The sequence below is a fragment of the Bufo gargarizans genome, chromosome 2 (assembly GCF_014858855.1).
Source record: "Bufo gargarizans isolate SCDJY-AF-19 chromosome 2, ASM1485885v1, whole genome shotgun sequence".
Lineage (NCBI taxonomy): Eukaryota > Metazoa > Chordata > Amphibia > Anura > Bufonidae > Bufo > Bufo gargarizans.
Genome location: NC_058081.1, coordinates 362,291,143 through 362,312,449, shown reverse-complemented (window position 1 = coordinate 362,312,449; position 21,307 = coordinate 362,291,143). Strand labels below are relative to the sequence as shown.

Genomic DNA, 21,307 nt, shown 5'->3' with positions numbered 1-21,307 from the left:
TTGTATGTAGAGAGAGTTGAATGGACCTGAATCAGGAGCAACGAAAGCCGCAGCAATGCATGAGAAATTGGAAGAATAAGATGTTCAGCCTCTTGAGAAAAATGAAGGAAGCCCTGAGTGATGGGGCAAGTTGACACTCCATGCATGTCCCTCTCGGTAGTAGTATGTGGGCTGGATCTCCCTCCCACCGAGTGTGTTGTCAAAGTGGCTGCATGCAGCTATTGGTTCCCAATGAAGACAACACCTGCTTGACTCCTTCATTCAAGTGACACCAGAGCTTCCAGGGGATATTTGAGGCACCATCCCTCCCAGCTCCTCATCATTCCCAGCTCCAGTTGTACTGCCAGTGGAAGGGGCTGGCTAAGCACAGGGCTACAGAGCACAGCAGGCTGATCTCTCTTCTCAGCCTCTCACTTCAGTAAGACAGGACCATGTGCAGGGAACTCCTCAGAAGGCTACTTACACTGGGGCTGGTGTTCACAAGCCTTGATGCAGCTTATGGGACAGATGCTACTGACCTGCCCGAGAGTAACCAGGACAGAGACAAGCTGGCTAATCAGAAAGGAAGGCTCTCCCTGCAGAACACAGGTATTTATGGCACAGGAATCCTGCTGAACCACTGGCAGGTATAGCAGAGAGGAATTTGTCACATTTCTCATTTAACGTTCTCATTAGCACTGCAGTACTAATCTGAAACTACTGACCTCCCATTGGTAAGTGGTGCCAAATGACAAACTCAGCTCTCCTAAGGGATTTAGTTTGTCCTCTACATGTGCTCATTTTTATCAACTTTTCAAAGGCCAGTTTAAATTCTATACATAGTTTATATAATTTAATTAGATTGCTAGCTCTAATGCTAGAAACATGGCTGCAGTCACATTTCATTGGTGAGTCAGTAAAATTGAATGACATTAGACTAGATTTGACTTTGTCAAAGCGTTACAGCCAAGATACAGTTAACTACGACTTGGCTGCGCTGCTGCAGCCAGGACTGTCTAGAACATGGGTTGTCCCAGTCTATGAGAGCATCACACAGCTGGGACAAACATGCTGTACATGTGAGCTACAGAGGCTAGAGTTGCCATGTTTGCCTTTTTTTGCAGATTTGGTCCCCCTGTTTGTTAATTAATATGGAATATTTATTTATTTATGTTAATTTATTTATGTTAATTTATTTATGTTTATTTATTTATTTAAACACTTATATAAGGTGACTATATTCTGCAGCACTTTACAGACATTAGCATCACGCTGTCCCCAATGGGGCTCACAATTTAATCTCTACAGATTTAGCAAAGTTGAGATTTCAAATGTAACTGATCTGGGTTTGTCATTTGGCATAGTGTCCAGATTGGTGTGACATATCACTGTATATAAAAGATACAGATTTTATCCAAGGAGCAGGCATAATAACCATAGAAAGCACACTATTTCAGAGGTCCTGTAAAAGAAGTGCTGCTTGAATAAGACATCTGTAGTAATCAAATCTTGCTGGATGACAAGTGCTGTGATTTGTAGTGTGCCAGCACCAGATCCTATCTTCAATGCTTGTGTAAAACCACGTGCTAAGAGTGCATAGCAGGGCTGGAATGTTACTCCAGTCACATGGGGATTGCAGAGTTAATGTCTTCAACCCAGAGGATGAAAAAACACACATCTCCAGACAGGCTGCTGTAGTAAATAGCTGGGTGTTTTGTCTGAAAAGACCAAGGCAGAGATCTTTTACAAGAAATGTCCTGTCTGATACTTAGCAAACATCTCAGTGAGATCCAGTTTGCCAATTTGGGTAACACTAGTACTTTGAGGTGATTGGGAGATGCCCAAGAAACCATTCTACACAGAAAGCTTGTACTGTAAAGACTATTCTGAGTGTAATGCGCTATGTGCTGATTTTCAGAATTATAATTTGCATATTTACATAACCCATTTCTTACAGATTAAAAGCACGGCTTTAAACATGTAATGTGCTTTTCATTTTCACTTTACACTATGCATTTCTTTGCAGTTTTCCCTTAGGGGAACATTGCATTGCCTCTGTGGTCTACAAAACCAAGCCTGATTGTGCCTCTGTCAGGCATAGTTACATTCCTAGCAAGCTAGGCTTGATAATGATTTATTCTGTTTACAAGCCACTGGCTTACACTGTGCCAAGTGGATAGCATTGAGTGGGAAAGTTCCTGTTCTTTCTCCACACAACTGACAATCTTTACTCCTCTGTTTCAAAATATTTAACAAATGGGGATCAAGTAACAATGTTAATAAATCTATATATAAACTGTGACAACATGTGTAATTATTTATTTATAGTCTACAGTCTATTGTCTATCTGTCCATCATTTGGTCTATCTCTCTATCATCTATCTACTGTTTCTATCTAATATCTGTCTATTTATTTATCAATCTACCTATCTGTCCGCCATTCTATCTTTCTATTATCTATCTATCAAATATCTATCATCTATCTATCACCTATTTATGTATCTTATCTATCATCATCTTTCTATCAATCTATCATTACCTGTCCAGTGTCCACCTATCGAACATTCTCTACCTATTAATCATTAGAAAACTAGATTGGCTCTATAAGATTGGAACATGCCTTGCTTGCTTCTTCTCTATTGTTCTCCCAGTTAGTACATACAGAAAATGAATACAAGATCAAAAAAGTCTTGTTTCTAACCCTTATGGTAATGTTTAGAGAGGCTCGAAGAATAGCTCGTCAGTTAATTTTTTTTGAACAATTCTTATTTGGGTCTCTTTATAATGTGCACTATTTGGGGTTCTTAATAATCTATATAAAAGCCACATGAGGACTCTAGTCTCCATGGGGTAAAATATAAAATCACAGAAAGTGTGCGCCAGATATTTTTTTAAGGAAGAAAATATGACAAATTCTCTGAGATAATGGGGGACTGATGTTGTCTATGCCGGTTTTGATATTCCCTGCACTGCTAGTGGATGTGCCTATTATATGAATAAGTCTCATCACAAATTAGGAGCCTCCTTTGGTAGTCTGTATGCCTAATGTGTGCTCTGTGTGCTAAGAGCTGAAGTAGATTTCTGTCTTTATTTGCACTAGTAAATCGGGGTAAATGAAGATAAATGCATTGGGCTTGCTGTCCGCCCCCCCCCCCCCCCCCCTGCCCTCACCACACCCCCTTTTTGGAAAGTAGTGAGGGTGGCATAGAAATGCCCATTGCAACAAAATGTTACAATGGCACTTAAAAAGTCACAAACATGGTGACTGGGGCTTTTATACGCCAAGAAAATGCCGTAGGGAGATAATAAATCTTCGCCATTGATCTGAAGTTCTTCCCTCATCCGAGTGTGGGAAACTTTAGTTTTAAGGAACAATATATTCTGTTCTATGAGGAGAAAACTGGACATCATCTCAAGTGATCAGAGAAGTCTAGGATTTGTAATTGTCATACTTTAGGATGGTGCTGCGGCATAGTGAATATAGTTTCATTATTACTTTATGTGTATGGCAATAGCATTCATAATGATGCATAGCGGAGAGGAGGAAGGGTCCACAGTGGCATGTCTAGAGTGTTTGGTACCCGGGGCGGGTCCTTTCTCTGGCACCTCCCGTCCCCCAATACTTGATCACATACCTCTTACATCCAGGGACATCTCCTGTCATGTAGACCTTCTCTATCGTCTTCTCCTCCATTAGACACCATGACAAATTTTTTTAGCCGCATCTCGTCTCTACAGAGTTTGCAATACAGACACGTTTGATTTCTAAATTTTTCCATTAACCTCCCCATCCTGGTGTCCCCACAGTGTCATCCTGCTGCCACCCCCAATACTGTGCCTGCTGTGACCCCCAATGCCCCAGGTACTGTATTACTGAAAAAATTGTGACCCAGTAGACATAATTGGGGTCATTTATCAAACTGGTGTAAAGTAGAACTGGATTTCCAAAAGAGTTGTCAAATATGAAAGGTGGAATCTGATTGGTTGCTATGGGCAACTAAGCCAGTCCTACTTTACAGCAGTTTGATAAATTACCTCAAATGTCCCTATAGTGTCCACAGCAGCTATAATGTCCTCTAGAGTGCCATTAGTAATAATAACACCCTATATTGTGTTCTATCCCTGTATAGTGTCTCTAGAAATAATAGAATTGCCCCTACAGTAATTTCCCCCACACTGCCCCCATAGTAATTTCCCCCACACTGCCCCCACACAGTAATTTCCCCCACACTGCCTCATATAGTAATTTCCCCCACACTGCCCCATATAGTAATTTTCCCCACATTGCCCCCACACAGTAATTTCCCCCACACTGCCCTCCTATCTCAAGAATGGTGAATGGAAAGAAAAAATAACCAAGCCCACTAACTTGACTGTTTTCAGATGTCCCATAACAGTGAATGGAGAGAAAGCCATACCTATGTTTTGCGCTCTCTATTCATTGCAGGTGTGAGGAATATAGAGTAGGATTTGATTCCTGCCATTTGCTCCAGGAGTAACAGAGGAAATCAAACTCCACAGGGGAACCCTGCTTCAAAGTGCAGCCAGATAGCAGAAAACTCCTAGAAGGCCGCATTTCACACCTCCATTCAGACAGCATAGATCCTGCAGAAAAATTAGATATCATGGATATTATTAGATATCATGGAACCGACGATTCATAAGGAATTATGAATCTCCCATCCATCACAGGCATAAACCAGATATATTTTTGCGACCCTGTGGCCAAGATGGACCGTCTTCTGCTCGTAGTTGGGTGGTAGGATGCCAGGGAGGGGAGATACGGAGATCTCCCCACAGAAACCTAATAACAGTACCATGTGTGGACTCTACCTGTAGCGGACCCGTTGGTCTCAGAACCATCTCTCTGTGACCTTCTGGTCTGCAGCTATGGGCCCTAATGGGTTTTGTGGGTCATTTGGCTACCAGGACCAGGAGGGAGGGGGGAACCCTCCCAGAGGCAGGGAGAGGCGTGGCCGACTACAGGTGAAAAGACCCATACAGGCAGAGTCCACCTTCATTTCTCTGAAGGGGGCTCACACTGAGCATCATGTTTGGAGGGACCTTTAAAACTGCTGACATCACTGCCTCTCATGTGACGACAGCCAAGTATTACAGGAACCATTATTAATCAACCCAAAGAACTCATCCATCTGGTAAACTGTCCACCACTGTAGGTACTGATAATGTACATGACATGTCTGTTGATGGGAATGTGGGGGTGGGGGATATAATGTGTGCCTCTCCTCTCAGTGGGGAGGGGGTCATTAACACCAGCTGTGCTGAGGCCCCAGGGTGTGGCCAGCAAGCATGCTGGAACCTGTTATCCTCAGGTGTAGGTACTGAGGGGACAAGCAGGGGGCAGACAGCCGCAGGTGACGTTAGTGGCAGACTCCAGCTTGAACGCTCTTAAGGAGCGGGCGCACAGCCTCCCTTGGACTCAGACTTCGAGCGGGTGGTCTGGGACCAAGGGCGGCTGTACCGGATCACGGTCCATCAGGGCTCACCAGAGGTGTGGCCTTGGGACTGACAGCTAGTGGTACACTATCCATTCAGTATGGAGTTGTTGCGGGCTACGCATGAGATTCCAATGGCTGGATACCTAGGGGTCACTAAGACAAAGACCAGATTAGCCAAGCATTTCTAATGGTCAAAGATGATGGTCAATGTGGTGGCCTACTGCCGTTCATGTGAAACCTGCCAGCGGCTGGGGAAGGCGGGACCACGCCCCAAAGCCCCACTGGTAATGCTGCCCATAATTGAAGAGCCTTTCAGGAGGGTGGCAGTGGATCTGATTGGACTGCTGCCCATCCCCAGCAGTTCCGGGAAACGCTTCATATTGACAGTAGTAGATTGTGCCACCCGTTACCCGGAAGCGGCCCATTCGGGCCGACAAGGTGGCTGGAGATTTTCTCCATAGTGGGCTTTCCCCAGGAAATGCTCACCGACCGGGGGACCCAGTTCATGTCGCAATTGATGGAGTCCCTCTGTAGGCAGATGCAGGTGCAACATCTGGTCACCAGCCCGTACCACCCACAGACCAACGGCCTGTGCGAACGGTTTAATAGCACCTTGAAGCAGATGCTTAATATGTTGGTCAACTCCCACGGGCGTGACTGGGAGTGGTACCTCCCACACCTGCTTTTCGCCTACCGGGAGGTCTCACAGGCCTCCACGGGGTTCTCCCCCTTCGAGCTCCTGTACGGGTGATGTGTGCGGGGGCCTCTGGCTATGGGGAAAAAGGCCTGGGAGGGAGATGGAGCCACCCCCTTGGGTGTCGGTCGTCGAGTATGTGTTTCCGGGACAAGATGCAGGCCTTGTCACAGCTGGTGCACGATAATATGGAGCGAGCCCAGGCTGACCAAAAGCGATGGTACGACCATGACACTTTAGAGAGGACCTACCAGGTTGGTCAAAATGTATGGGTACTGGTCCCCGTACCTCAGGACAAGCTTTAAGCGGCCTAGGAAGGTCCGTACCTTGTGCACCAGCGCCATTGATTTTGGCCTCGGTGCCGTGCTCAGCCAGGTCGACATGACGGGCTTGGAACACCCCGTTTTGCACCTGAATTGGAAGCTCCTGCTGGGAGAGGTGGCCTACTCCAAGATGGAGAATGAGTGCCTGGTAATTGTCTGGGCACTGCACCGGTTGCTGCAGTATTTATACGGGCCACACGTCACCATGGAGACGGACCACAACCCCCTCAGCTGGTTGAACACTGTGTCAGGGACGAATGGGAGGTTGCTACGCTGGAGCCTCGCTCTCCAGCAGTATCACTTTACCATTCGCCACATGAAGGGCCGTGACCACGGGAACGCCGATACGTTATCTTGGCAAGGGGGAACACAGGGCGGATGGGTGCACGGGGGAACACAGGAATGTGCTGCCTCTAAACAGGGGAGGTGTGAGGAATATGGAGTATGATTTAATTTCTGCCATTTGCTCCAGGAGTGGCAGAGGACATCAAACTCCAAAGGGGGGCCTTCCTTCAAAGCAAAGCCAGATAGCAGAAAACTCCTAGCAGGTCACATTTGGTTATATTTCACACCTCCATTCAGACAGCACGAATCCTGCAGGAAAACTTCCGTGCAGGGGGTCTAAGTCATTGTTTGGAACAAAATCAACTATAAGGAATTATGAATCTACTGTCCATTACAGGCATAAACCAGATTTTTTTTTTTTTGCGATCCTGTGGCCAAGATGAACCGGCTCCTGCTCGTAGTTGGGTGGTAACTGACTTTTTTCTCTGTTTGTAGTATACCACCTGTATGCTGCACATCGAACCACTGTATATATTCTCTGTTATATGTGTACTGTCTAGTGAGCCCTTAAGGCGATTAAATATATAATTTAATCTTGTGCTGCCCTATATCTCGATCACGAATCCCCACGTCCGTGTTTCAGCATAGTTATACGCTACTGCTGGTTGGTTTCTCACCCTATATAATCCAGTTACCGGACCGGGCTTATATCAAACGAGAAACTAGTGGCAGTATACCCGGGCTATGGAAGCGCTGTTGCACTGGAGCAGTGAAAAGGCTCTCTCAGTATGTCAGGTTTGTGAGCGAGTGTCTCTAACCCTTTGCCTCGCTGTGCTTGCATGGACTGGAGGCAACTTACGTAAACTGTACCACACCTCGACGTGAGGTGCGGTATTTGACACAGTAGGGCCTAGTTTTTAAGATAGGAGTGGGGTCCACATAAACATCCAACCTAATGAAGTTCTCGCCTTGGCTGTATTTTAACTCAGGACTGTATGCCAATAGTGCCAACAGCTATATCACCGTGCATGGTTTATACTCATTTTCACCTCCAAAGCTGTATACAATGTTCTGTTGGTTTTATTTCCAAACTCAAGCAGCAAGTCCTCACTTCTACATGGGAAGATGGGCAGGCTAATGATCAATTATTTGTATGGACCTTCATTTCCAATAAGCGTCCTGTGTAAATGTGAATGAAAGTTCCTGATCCTTATTCAGTAATTTCAGCCTGTTTAAATGGGTTCTGTAGTCCCTGCTGGATATGTGTGCATTTAAAGCATGCTCTGCTGTGTTCATAGCAGGCGGTAAAAAACATATTCCTATGAACAGCACATTGAGGAGTCTCAGCTAAGGTGTCAAACTTGCGCAGTGTCTGGCATTGCAAAAGACAATTGCAAAATTTTGAACGCAGATTTGGATGTTAATAGAAAAAAGAATATGAGAAGAATGAATTAACATATTTGCCAAATTACACTTAGATTTCACACCTTCTGTAAAGTCATAACCTTACACTCTTGGGTACGCAGATTGAGGCTTAAGTCACTGTCCAGACAAAGAAGCGTATTTTGGAGAGTAGAACATGGCTTGGTACCTTGTGAGAACAGTCAATTCTCAGCAGTATGTTTTTTCTTAGTAAGGAAATGTTTGCTAAGAAGGAAAGCCAAGTGAAGTACAAGTCGAGTCACACTTCCTGGCTTCTCCAGCAGATGTTTAAAACATACACTGCTCCCATAAGTCATAGGGTCAGCATTTTGTAGAGTATTTGATATCCTCGATTTACAACTCCTAGTCCACTTAATAACCATGGATGGGGCAAGAGGGATGTTTTCCAAATATGTTACTAAGTTACTTAGATGCTCATTCACTTGTGTGACGTGAATGAGGAATGAACTGGCACCCACTTCCGTAGCGTGGACAGTGGAACCAAAGTCTTCAGGTCCAAATCAAAACTTCTGAAAATTGATTTCATACTTTTTTAAACGGTTTAAATTTTTTAGCCAGAATGCATGAAAAAATTACTTCTTTTGCACATTTTTATATCTTTTTATATTTTGCAACTGTAAACTAAGCAAGTCAAAGCAGTTTTCAATTACATTTTAAGTTAACTCCGTAAAAATTCAGAATCATAGCAGGGTTAAGAAAATGGTCCTCTACTGCAAATTTGTTGACTTGCATAAAGCTGGAAAGGGTTATAAAAGTATCTCCAAAAGCCTTGCTGTTCATCAGTCCATGGTAAGACAAATTGTCTATAAATGGAGAAAGTTAAGCACTGCTGCTACTCTCCCTAGGAGTGGCTGTCCTGTAAAGATGACTGCAAGAGCACAGCGCAGACTGCTCAATGAGGTGAAGAAGAATCCTAGAGTGTCAGCTAAAGACTTACATCCTTGTTAGCGAATCTACGATACGTAAAACACTAAACAAGAATGAATTTCATGGGAGGATACCACAGAGGAAGCCACTGCTGTCCCAAAAAAACATTGCTGCACAGTTACAGTTTGCACAAGAGCACCTGGATGTTTCACAGCAGTACTGGCAAAATATTTTGTGGACAGATGAAACCAAGTTGAGTTGTTTGGAAGAAAACACAACACTATGTGTGGAGAAAAAGAGGCACAGCACACCAACATCAAAACCTCATCCCAGTGCCTGGATGGATTGCTATCATCGAAGGAAAAATGAATTCCCAAGTTTATCAAGACATTTTGCAGGAGAACCATTAAGGCCATCTGTCCACAAGCTGAAGCTCAACAGAAGATGGGTGTTGCAACAGAACAATGACCCAAAGCATAAATGTAAATCAACAACAGAGTGGATTAAACAGAAGAAAATACGCCTTTTGGAGTGGCCTAGTCAGAGTCCTGACCTCAACTCTATTGAGATGCTGTGGCATGACCTCAAGAAAACGATTCACACCAGACATCCCAAGAATATTGCTGAACTGAAACAGTTCGGTAAAGAGGAATGGTCAAGAATTACTCCTGACCACTGTGCACGTCTGATCTGCAACTACAGGAAACGTTTGGTTGAAGTTATTGCTGCCAAAGGAGGTTCGACCAGTTATTAAATCCAAGGGTTCACATACTTTTTCCACCTGCACTGTGAATGTTTACATGGTGTGTTCAATAAAAACATGGTAACATTTAATTCTTTGTGTGTTATTAGTTTAAGCAGACTGTGATTATCTATTGTTGTGACTTAGATGAAGATCAGATCACATTTTATGACAAATTTGTGCAGAAATCTATATCATTCCAAAGGGTTCACATACTTTTTCTTGCAAATGTATATGACGCATTTTATGACATAAGCTTAAGATTAAGGATTTAGTGACAACATTTCTGCTAATACCTTAAAGTTTGAATTTAATATTCCTAAAGGCCTAAAGGTCAACACTTAATATTCCTGGTGGTTTTGGATGGTTTTTAAATGATACATACAATTTCTGAATTTCAAATCCAAGGCTTGCCTTCACATAGCCATGAAGGATAAAAGTCTGTCTGCCAACAGCCGCCACTACAGGTGCTCACTTCAGTTGTAGTTATGTAGCTCCAATTGGACGTAAGGTCACTGGCCTAGGAAGAGACTGTAGAGCTCACTGGAGTGCCACGGCCTCTTCAAACAGCTGATTGGTGGGGGTGCTGGGGATCAGCTGAAGAGGAATCATAATTTATAGTAAAAAAAACTGGAGGCAAATATTGGAATAATAATATTAACTGTTATTGACAAAGTACAAGTATATGCTGCAGTCAGGGGAAGCAATACAACAATACCAACAGAGACAAAAAGGAAGACTATCTATCACATACCTGAAATATGCACCTTGAGCTTGGTACATTCATGTGCCCTAAATGTCTAGTATATGGGCCCTCCCTCGAAGAACGGTGGTTTCTCAGTTTCTGTTGTGCCTTTGAACTTGGAAGAACCCAGCTACAAACAGCAGGTGGGACAACTCATGTGCAAATGTATGCAGCACTTTGCCTAATCATTAATGAACTATATTTAGTTAACCCATTGCTCTAATGGCTTGGTTAGGGGTCCATAAAATGTTATGCTCTGGGGTCAGATAATTCTCAGTCTGGCTTAGACTTTCAGCTGGAATAAGTATCTAACTACTCCAAAACACACCCTGAAAGCTCAACTTTTTTCTACAAGTATATAGCCTAGCTTAGAGTCTGCCTCAACTGCTGTTTCCATACTGGTTCCACCATCCACCTGAAGAGGTTAGATCTTACCCATTTCTCCACTTCTTGTATCTGGCCAATAATTCATATACATTGTTAGGACTTATGGATATGGCTTTATCATAAGGGTAATTTTGATATTCAGTTTTGCAAGAGGCTTAATTAATGAAATTTTTGACAAATTAATGATATTTTACACATTTTATGATAAATTTGCAGCATCTTTAACTCTAACATGTCTGTCTTTAGATGTTACATAACATTATACACCACCACGTTACTTGAGTAAGACTTTAACTATTTTTGTGACTAGGGTTGAGCGAAGTGTGATTCGGAACATAGATCCAAGGTCGTTTACGGAGACCCATCTCCATACAGCATTCAAATATATGGGCTGCGCGGAGGTTAAATTCATTAAGTCCAATGTCTCGCAAGACTTCGGTGAAGAGCTTCGGTCTTCGATTGTACAACTTTAAAACCATTTTAAAACAGCAATCCGAAGTCGGCTTGGGTAGTGATTGGTACCTCAGTACTGACGCCAGCTTTGGATTGCAGTTTTAAAATGGTTTTTAAGTTGTACTATTGAATGCCGAAGTTCTTTACAGAAGTCTTGTAACACATTTCACCTTCGCGCAGCCATACTTTTGAATGTTGTACGGAGACGGGTCTTCGTACAGCATTCAAATGAAGTTTTGAACGAAATTATCCCCTATGTTCTTATTACTTTATGCACATTTAATAAATGGTCTGTCTAATGTTTTACTGTGCACTCAGTATATCAGTACAGTTTCACATAGTTTGTTACATGATTTCAGCTGAAATTCAACATTGTTTGGTCAACGCTGGAGATGTGGGATGTGGAGTCTTTGAATGCTTTGAAAACAATTCCTGTGAGATCCGAGGTCTACATGAAATCTGCATGACCTTCCTACACAATGCCGGTAGATTTGATGCCCAGGTATTGTAAAACGTTACTGAATAATTCATGTTAAAGGGGTTGGTTGGATGGAATTTTTCTCTTTTTAGAAACAAAGACTTAGAATGCCATAAAAATCTTAACACTCTCCCACCACTCCCTGTTTACCACTTCCTGGTCCCTCTTTACACACATGAAATGACTGCTCAGCCCATGCTCAGATTTACTGATATTTCTTTCATTTCTTGAAAAAAATGCTAATATTCTAATGTGTATGAGGTTCTCAAATTCAATTGGATGTCTCATCTTGAGATTTGTGGTATTTGATTTCTACTCCTGCACCAGAAGTACATGTCCAAAGATATACAATATGCAGTATATTCATACATTCTGTAGAGGAAGACCCTGTAGCTGTTATGATCTTGGAGACAGGGCCTTAGCTCTGGTTAGTTCCATATGTAGAAGACTGCCACTTCTGGAAGAATCAATCTGCCAATCTGTATATCTCCACACCATCAGACACTCTGTGCATCGCGTCCTGCTTGATAAAGGGCCAATCTGCCTTAAGTCCCGAGACGTTGCTGTAATGATACAAACTGGATTCCAAAAAAGTTGGGACACTATACAAATCATGAATAAAAACTGAATGCAATGATGTGGAGGTGCCAACTTCTAATATTTTATTCAGAATAGAACATAAATCACGGAACAAAAGTTTAAACTTAGAAAATGTACCATTTTAAGGGAAAAATATGTTGAATCAGAATTTCATGGTGTCAACAAATCCCCAAAAAGTTGGGACAAGGCCATTTTCACAACTGTGTGGCATCTCCCCTTCTTCTTACAACACTCAACAGACGTCTGGGGACCGAGGAGACCAGTTTCTCAAGTTTAGAAATAGGAATGCTCTCCCATTCTTGTCTAATACAGGCCTCTAACTTTTCAATCGTCTTGGGCCTTCTTTGTTGCACCTTCCTCTTTATGATGCGCCAAATGTTCTCTATAGGTGAAAGATCTGGACTGCAGACTGGCCATTTCAGTACCCGGATCCTTCTCCTACGCAGCCATGATGTTGTGATTGATGCAGAATGTGGTCTGGCATTATCTTGTAGAAAAATGCAGGGTCTTCCCTGAAAGAGATGACGTCTGGATGGGAGCATATGTTGTTCTAGAACCTGAATATATTTTTCTGCATTGATGGTGCCTTTCCAGACATGCAAGCTGCCCATGCCACACGCACTCATGCAACCCCATACATCAGAGATGCAGGCTTCTGAACTGAGCATTGATAACAACTTGGGCTGTCCTTGTCCTCTTTGGTCCGGATGACATGGCGTCCCAGATTTCCAAAAAGAACTTCGAATCGTGACTCATCTGACCACAGAACAGTCTTCCATTTTGCCACACTCCATTTTAAATGATCCCTGGCCCAGTGAAAACGCCTGAGCTTGTGGATCTTGCTTAGAAATGGCTTCTTCTTTGCACTGTAGAGTTTCAGCTGGCAACGGCGGATGGCACGGTGGATTGTGTTCACTGAATGGTTTCTGGAAGTATTCCTGAGCCCATTCTGTGATTTCCTTTACAGTAGCATTCCTGTTTGTGGTGCAATGTCGTTTAAGGGCCCGGAGATCACGGGCATCCAGTATGGTTTTACGGCCTTGACCCTTACGCACAGAGATTGTTCCAGATTCTCTGAATCTTCGGATGATGTTATGCACAGTTGATGAAGATAGATGCAAAGTCTTTGCAATTTTTCGCTGGGTAACACCTTTCTGATATTGCTCCACTATCTTTCTGCGCAACATTGTGGGAATTGGTGATCCTCTACCCATCTTGGCTTCTGAGAGACACTGCCACTCTGAGAAGCTCTTTTTATACCCAATCATGTTGCCAATTCACCTAATTAGTGTTAATTGATCTTCCAGCTCTTCGTTATATCCAGCCTCTTATTGCTACTTGTCCCAACTTTTTGGGGATTTGTTGACACCGTGAAAATTTGAATCAACGTATCTTTCCTTTAAAATGATACATTTACTTGGATTAAGCATTTGATCTGTCATCTACGTTCTATTACAAATAAAATATTGACATTTGCCATCTCCACATCATTGCATTCCGTTTTTATTCACAATTTGTTTAGTGTCCCAACTTTTTTGGAATCCGGTTTGTACATAATGCACTTTTTTGGGCTGGATCAATAAATCGACACATTGAATTACATCTGTAGTGTGCTGTCCTAAAGTAAACGGTATGTTTGTCAATCATGAGAGTGTGGCATTACCACATAAAGCTGTAGTTGGTAGTGATGACTGCAGCAGTAGCAATTTGGAGTCTGATGATCCAACATTGTTTCAGAATGCCCTTCGCAGAACAAAATGAAGAATTGTTTTCATATTGAAGAAAGATACACGAGACCTAGCTATGCAGATATTTCTTATTGTATTACACAGCCACAAAAGAGAAATTTCTAAATCTTGTTATTTTATCTGTATTTCAGGGAAAATCATTCATCAAGGATGCCCTTAAATGCAAAGCTCATGGACTGAGACATAAATTTAGTTGTATTAGTCGTAAATGCCCTGCCATTAAAGAAATGGTGTACCAGCTCCAAAAGGAATGCTATGCCAAGCATGACCTCTGCTCTGCTGCCAAGGAAAATGTCCAAGTGATTGTGGAGATGATTCACTTCAAAGACCTCCTGTTACATGAGTAAGTGATGATGGTCAGAAAGCATTGCAGTTCTGCCAGGAGCATTTTGTGCCCATTTTTTCTGGATTTCCTTCTTTTAAGGATTGTAGCTAGTAGCATAAAACCGACATTTGAAGTACAAGTCATTTGCAGAACTGACACTTTTATTAATGAAAGTTGAACAGTCATGAATTAATTTTTTGTTGTTTTGAAACTAAAGAACCTTTAACCAGCCATACATCATTTGCTGAACATAATGTATTATTAGAATCGTTTCCACTATTATTACTCCCAACACATTTCTCAACACCATACAATTTATTAAATAGGTTCTCCATAAATCCTAACTTGGCACATTTCAGGTTATAATGGTTGTAATTAGTGTTGGGCGCGAATATTCAAATAGCAAATATTAATCGTGAATATCGACACTTCGAGAAATCACAAATATTTAAAATATAGTGATATGTATTCGTAATTTCTAATATTCTAGATTTTTTTCATCAGTAACTTCCCTTCTTGCTTGTGGGCCATTGCCTTTGCTGTGGAAAGACACACAGCCCTAACTGCCCCCTGTGATCATCCAGTCGCCAGATTTATCGCCAATTAATGTAGGGGCATCCACCTGTAATGTAGGGGCATCCACCTATGTGGCCCATACACTGCATGGGGCAGACAGGGCATGATCTACCGTAATGTAGGGGCACCCACCTATGTGGCCCATACACTGCAGGGGGCAGACAGGGCATGATCCACTGTAATGTAGGGGCACCAACCTATGTGGTCCATACACTGCAGTGAGCAGACAGGGCATTACAGCCACCACTCACCTGACTCAGGGCAGCAGGTAGAAGAACACGGACAGGATCAGGTCAAACAGGAGAAAGACCCAGATGTCGATCCAGTAGGATTGCTGAGACAACATCAGCAGGCAGCCCCGAGCCCCCCTCCTCCACTCCACCAGCTCACCGTCTCCGGCCCACCTTCATTTTGCCGCTGTGCCCGCTGCCGAGTGTCCATGCTGCGCTGCGTCCGTGTCTCACAGGGCAACGGCAAGTCTTGAGGTCTTTGACAAGGAGGGGTCACGTGACAGGAAGAGGTTACGTTGTCTCTATGGTGAGAACAGGGAGCGTCGCATGTACTGGGAGCAGCATCCTCTCATGCTGCCACCCCATTAGGAAGTGCCGCCCTAGGCAAATGCATTGTTTGCCTCGTGATAGATACACCCCTGCCTTGTATGCAGTATTTTGCAGATCTGAGAGAGACAGCAGTGTTACATTAGATAGTTAGTTAGTAAGCCTATATATATATTACAGATAGTTAGTGAGATAGTCAGTGTAGGTTAGATAGTGATATAGTGTAGCTGATAGGTTCTGCTGTCCATACATACATGCTACATACATAGTGCTGTATGTATGTATGCTACATACATACATAGTGCTGTGATGTCACAAGTTTACAACAATACTTAGTGCACCAATCAGTAATAAGTAGTTAGACCTGTTAAAATGTGAAATTGCACGTATTGCACCAAAATATTAGCATCATTAGTGCTGATTTCGCAATCGTGAATATATTGGAGCACTCTATCTACATATAAAGTTATTGTAATATTCTGCCGTGCCAACCATTTTCTCCAGTCTCAGGAAACTTTTAGCAGCTTGAAAAATGTAGCTATAGTGACCAACGCCTGTATTTCGCACGCAGTACTCGAATATTACATTGCCGTTTATTCGCGATCAAGAAAATGATCTCAACTTTGCAAATATATGACGAATATTCTATCAACTATTTGCAAAATATAGCAAATTCGAATATTGCCCCTGCCGCACATCACTAGTTGTAATATGTGTTTAGTTGTAATTCAGTCCCTTAGCCAGTAATGAGGAAAAAGGCAATGTGGCTCCCCCACTGGTCGTACTTAGCAATTGATAGGTATCTGTCTTCATACTGACATAGCTGTTCCATCTGAGAAGAACCACCAACTGGGCTCCTAAGAAGAAACAAGTGAATCAATTTGTATGAATCCATCCATTCATTAAACAGTTCTTGAGCAGTTAGGAACTGCACAGTCTCTGCTCTGGTAGCATCAGCAGAGCCTCTGCACTTCTGTTGCTACTTGGACCAAAAGTGCAAGGGCAAGATTGACAGGGCTGGGTGAGATGTCTGGTCCTGTCAATCAAGGGGGAGCCACTTGATCAACGGGGACAACCCCTCGCTGCTCAAGAACTCTGATGAATTAATTGATTCACTTATCTGTACTCCTAAGTATAGAAAGGGCAGGGATTTAGATAACTAAAATACAAGTTATGCTGAACATTTTCCCATAAAACGACATACTACAGACATCAACGTGAACGGTTACCTTAAAAATACTTTGTCGTCCTGGGGAAGACATCCCAGTAGGCACTACAATATTACCACGCTCATGTTGTGGGCTTAAATAGTAATTAGAGATGCAGTCTTTAAGGAAAATGTGTAATTTTTTCCATAGCATTTTTTTTTGTCTTGTCCTTACTGGTTTAGACAGAGTTGTGCGTGCTAAATTTATCAAAACAGCGTGGATAATCAATTTGGCAAATCTTAAAACTGTCAAGAAATTCTACTCCACTTTTCCTATACCACTTCCCTACCTAATGAGGATTTGCAATTTTTTTTAGACTGTTTCACTCCACAAACCAGAAAATCCATACAGTGGTTGAAAAAAACGTAAAAAATAACTCTTATACGTTTTGGATTGCTTCCGTGCCCTTACTCGTGGCACACTGCTAAGTAAGGACACTTAAGCTATCCAAAATACTGGACTATTTTCTGTTTATTTTTTATTTTTTTCACAACGTATTGCTGTCCCCAGTGGAGCTCACAATCTAAGTTTCCTATCAGTATGTGTAGGAGGAATCCCCCGCAAACATGGGGAGTATATAAAAACTATAAGCAGAAGTTGTCCTTGGTTAGATTTAAACCTAGGATCACTACAAGACACCAGTGAAAACCACTGAGCCACCATGCCACTGTGCCAACTTTAGAAAAGCTATTTTAGTTTTCTATGTTTACAAGCAGAGTCCATGCAGCACAGATCCTGGGAGCACAAGTAAGGGTGAGATGGCTACAAACTTTTTTATCATAGCTTTGTATTAACTTGATACATTCCCCCTTTTAGTGTGCCCCAACTCACATTTCTGTCCTACAAACAACTCAAAAGGAATGCTCTTAAGTAATGCTCTTCTTACACGTACTAAAGCTGTCTCATAATATTTCCCTTTCCTATTGGATGCTTTTGAATAGGAGGCCAAGAAGAAAGTAGACATTCTTCTTCAGGAAGATCTAAAGGCTGCATCTTTAGAGTACTTTACAAAGTCAATGTACTATATCATACGGTAGTTACCAACATTGTAGTTGGTGTATTCAGGCATGTAAATGCCCTTTTGGACATGCCCACAACCCTGCCTAGGACACAAACCGTGCCCATTTTGGCCCAGGACTGTCTCTGAAAATTAAAGGGAGTCCTTGCAAGTTATACAATAAATAGATAGATAGATTACAATAAATCCTAACCAATGAGCATTAAATATTAGAGCAAAATAGTAGTAATATATAGTAATAGTTGAGTAATATATGATAGTATTTTTTTTAATTATATAAATTATTCAACTGACATTTTTTTTCTTCTTACAGGCCTTATGTTGACTTGGTCAACATTTTGTTGACCTGTGGGGATGAGGTGAAAGATGCAATTACTCGTAGCGTTCAAGCCCAATGTGCGCAGAACTGGGGAAGCCTTTGTTATATACTTAGCTTTTGCACCAGTGCTATACAAGGAGATGCTTCAGTAGGGTCGAGTGCCAGCCCAGCAAGAAAACAAGGAGATTTAGTGAAAGGAGACACAGGAAAGTCCACTCGCAGTGATTCTTCATCTCTGTCTGATCTGGAAAAAGATACCAAAGCCACGAAAAGTGAAAAAGTTAACAAGCTACAACCAAATAATCGTGGAAAGATAAGTTTCAATAAAATGATGTTCAGTGCCACAGAGAGCTCTGATAAACCGATCGGTTTATCAGATATTCGGAGGTGAAACTGTCTTATCCCCAGCCTTTTCCATTCTCCTTCATTGAAAAATTGATCATATCACCCAGTATGGACATTCCAAGGCATTTATTATATATGAGGGCAATGCTTTGCCTGCAGTTCATTCTCATTTCCTGAAGCATTACCCCAAGCTCCTATGGAGAAGATGGAGCAGACGTTCAGAATTTGATCCTTCTTCAGCTAATTTCACCTGTACGGATTTATGATGTTAAATAAGATTATATGAGATCAAACAACTTTTAGTCGTTTAGTTCCTTAATAAGCTATGGTGTCAATGGTAAACTTAGGCTCAGATTTTAAGCTATATTCGATATGTTTCAACTCTAAAGCCCTTCTGATGTAAAGAACATTTATATTAGAGATATAACTTATAACTAACCTTGTCATAAGCTATAATTCTGGATTTGTCGACTTCACATTCACTCATAATATGAGAAGATCCAACCATTATACTCTTTAGTCTATTACCTACTTTTACTATTCACAATAGCAGTATGTGAAGTTAAAACATTTTATGAAGATCTACCCTCACAACCATACCCCAAATCTTTACTGTTTGCCCATACTAGTATACACAGATTAGCCCCCAACTTCATGTGCCCTGCTCATCAATACTGGGAACATTGCTGCATCTGCAGAGACCAAGACCAATCTTTTCATCATCTGTCTACCACAAAACATGGTTGTTTGTTAAAAATGACTAACTCCAGGAAAGTAAGGTTTTGACCAGGTTTTTGGGGGGAGATATCGCCAAAACTTTAGAGTTTTCAGTTTTTTACTAGAACATAACCAAATGCCTTGATTACCTAGCCTAATAGCCAGTTGTTATTATTGTCAGTGGTAATAATCGGGTACAACACACAACCAACAGAGTCCATGCAAAGCATTGAATGTCTTGTTCAACAGATCACCTCAGCATGCATCATATAAAATTATTATTTCATATTATGAGGATATATTTCCTTATCTTTATATAATGAATATTGCTGCCATGGTGTGTGTGTGTGTGTGTGTGTGTGTGTGTGTATACATGTCTATCTGTATGTGAGCTTATATATGTCTTTAAACTCACACATTAGAATGGTTAGGATTGAATGAAGGTCCGGATGAAGTTAAATGTATGTTTACATGTATATCTACTGGTTCAGTCTTTCATATTGTATATATTTCTTGCTTCTATTTATTGTATTGTATTTCCTTATGAACACAGTAAGGCTACTTTCACACTCGCGTTTGGTGCGGATCCGTCATGGATCTGCTCAAACGTATCCGTTCAGATAATACAACCGCTTGCATCCATTCAGAACGTAAACGTTTGTATTATCTTTAACATAGCCAAAACTGATCCGTCTTGAACAGCATTGAAAGTCAATGGGGGACAAATCCGTTTTCTATTGTGCCATATTGTGTCAGTGAAAACTGATCCTTTCTCATTGACTTGCATTGTAAGTCAGGACGGATCCGTATGGCTCCGTTTCGTCAGACGGACACCAAAACACTGCAAGCAGTGTTTTGGTGTCCGCCTCCAAAGAGGAATGGAAACTGAACGGAGCCAAACTGATGCATTCTGAGCGGATCCTTATCCATTCAGAATGCATTAAGGGCAAAACTGATGTGTTTTGGACCGCTTGTGAGAGCCCTGAACAGATCTCACAAACGGAAGCCAAAACGCCAGTGTGAAAGTAGCCTAATACATACATATATCTATATACATGCACTTTGTGCACACACATTTCTTACTATACACATGTACAAACACAGTACACTGGGGGAGATTTATTACAACCAGTACAAGGGAGAAAGTGAGAGTTGCCTACAGCAACCAATCAGATCCAGTTCTCATTTTTCAGTAGCCATTTAGAATATGAAAGCAACTGCTCCCTCTTTCCTTTGAATCAATTTTGATCTCCCCCACTGTCTCTGGTGCAGCTAATTTAACATTCAACGTCTATCCCACCTTGTGTTGTACATATTTTACGCCACTAGTAGTATATTTTGTTAAGCAACTTAATATAATTTTATGCAGATCTGTAATGTTATTAATGTGATAACACATTATTTATTGCTATAATTATTTTATTATTAATAAAAATTCCATGTTTAATCAGAGTTGTGGGTATATACTAATTGTTGTTTGCTTATGTTTTCACAAGGTCCATAATATAGAAAACAATTGGTGCCACCTACAGCATTATGTTTTGTGGGCACTTTTTGAAAGTATGCACAAATGCATTGTGAACCTAGCCTTTAAGTTATTGTTTTCATTATTTATGCTTTCTTATTTATGATACAGCAAAGATATGAGTTTTATGCACTGAGATTTCTTAAAATCTGGTGTTACTTCTGAAGTGTCTTCAAGATTTTTAGGATAATGAATGTTACTTTGAACAGTATTTTAGCAAACCTAAAAATAAGTATTAGATATTTATAACTTTATGGAAACAATTTCCAAGAGTTCATTCATAGCAATTTTTCATAGAATTTCTATCAAAGATTAAAATTGACTTACATTTGATAATATATGTTGAGATGATTTTGCCTTGACTAGATTTACTACAAAGGTCTAGGAAGTTTCAGAGCACTAGTAGTAAACTTTAAAATGGATGCAACAGAAGGTATCAGATTTGACCAATTAAGTCTCTGTGAACAGTAATGGCAAGACCACAGGGATCAGCCATGCAATAGTGTGGTCCTAA

General features: G+C 41.5%; 1 protein-coding gene across 1 annotated transcript; it reads left to right on the top strand.

Moving 5' to 3' along the window:
• The first annotated feature begins 304 nt into the window (after positions 1 to 304).
• Positions 305 to 19,912, top strand: STC2 (stanniocalcin 2). Its single transcript, XM_044277515.1, has 4 exons — positions 305 to 588; positions 11,737 to 11,879; positions 14,335 to 14,546; positions 18,201 to 19,912. The coding sequence occupies exons 1-4, from the start codon at positions 432 to 434 to the stop codon at positions 18,595 to 18,597; spliced, it is 909 nt and encodes a 302-aa protein (XP_044133450.1). The 5' UTR covers positions 305 to 431; the 3' UTR covers positions 18,598 to 19,912.
• The last annotated feature ends 1,395 nt before the right edge of the window (positions 19,913 to 21,307 follow it).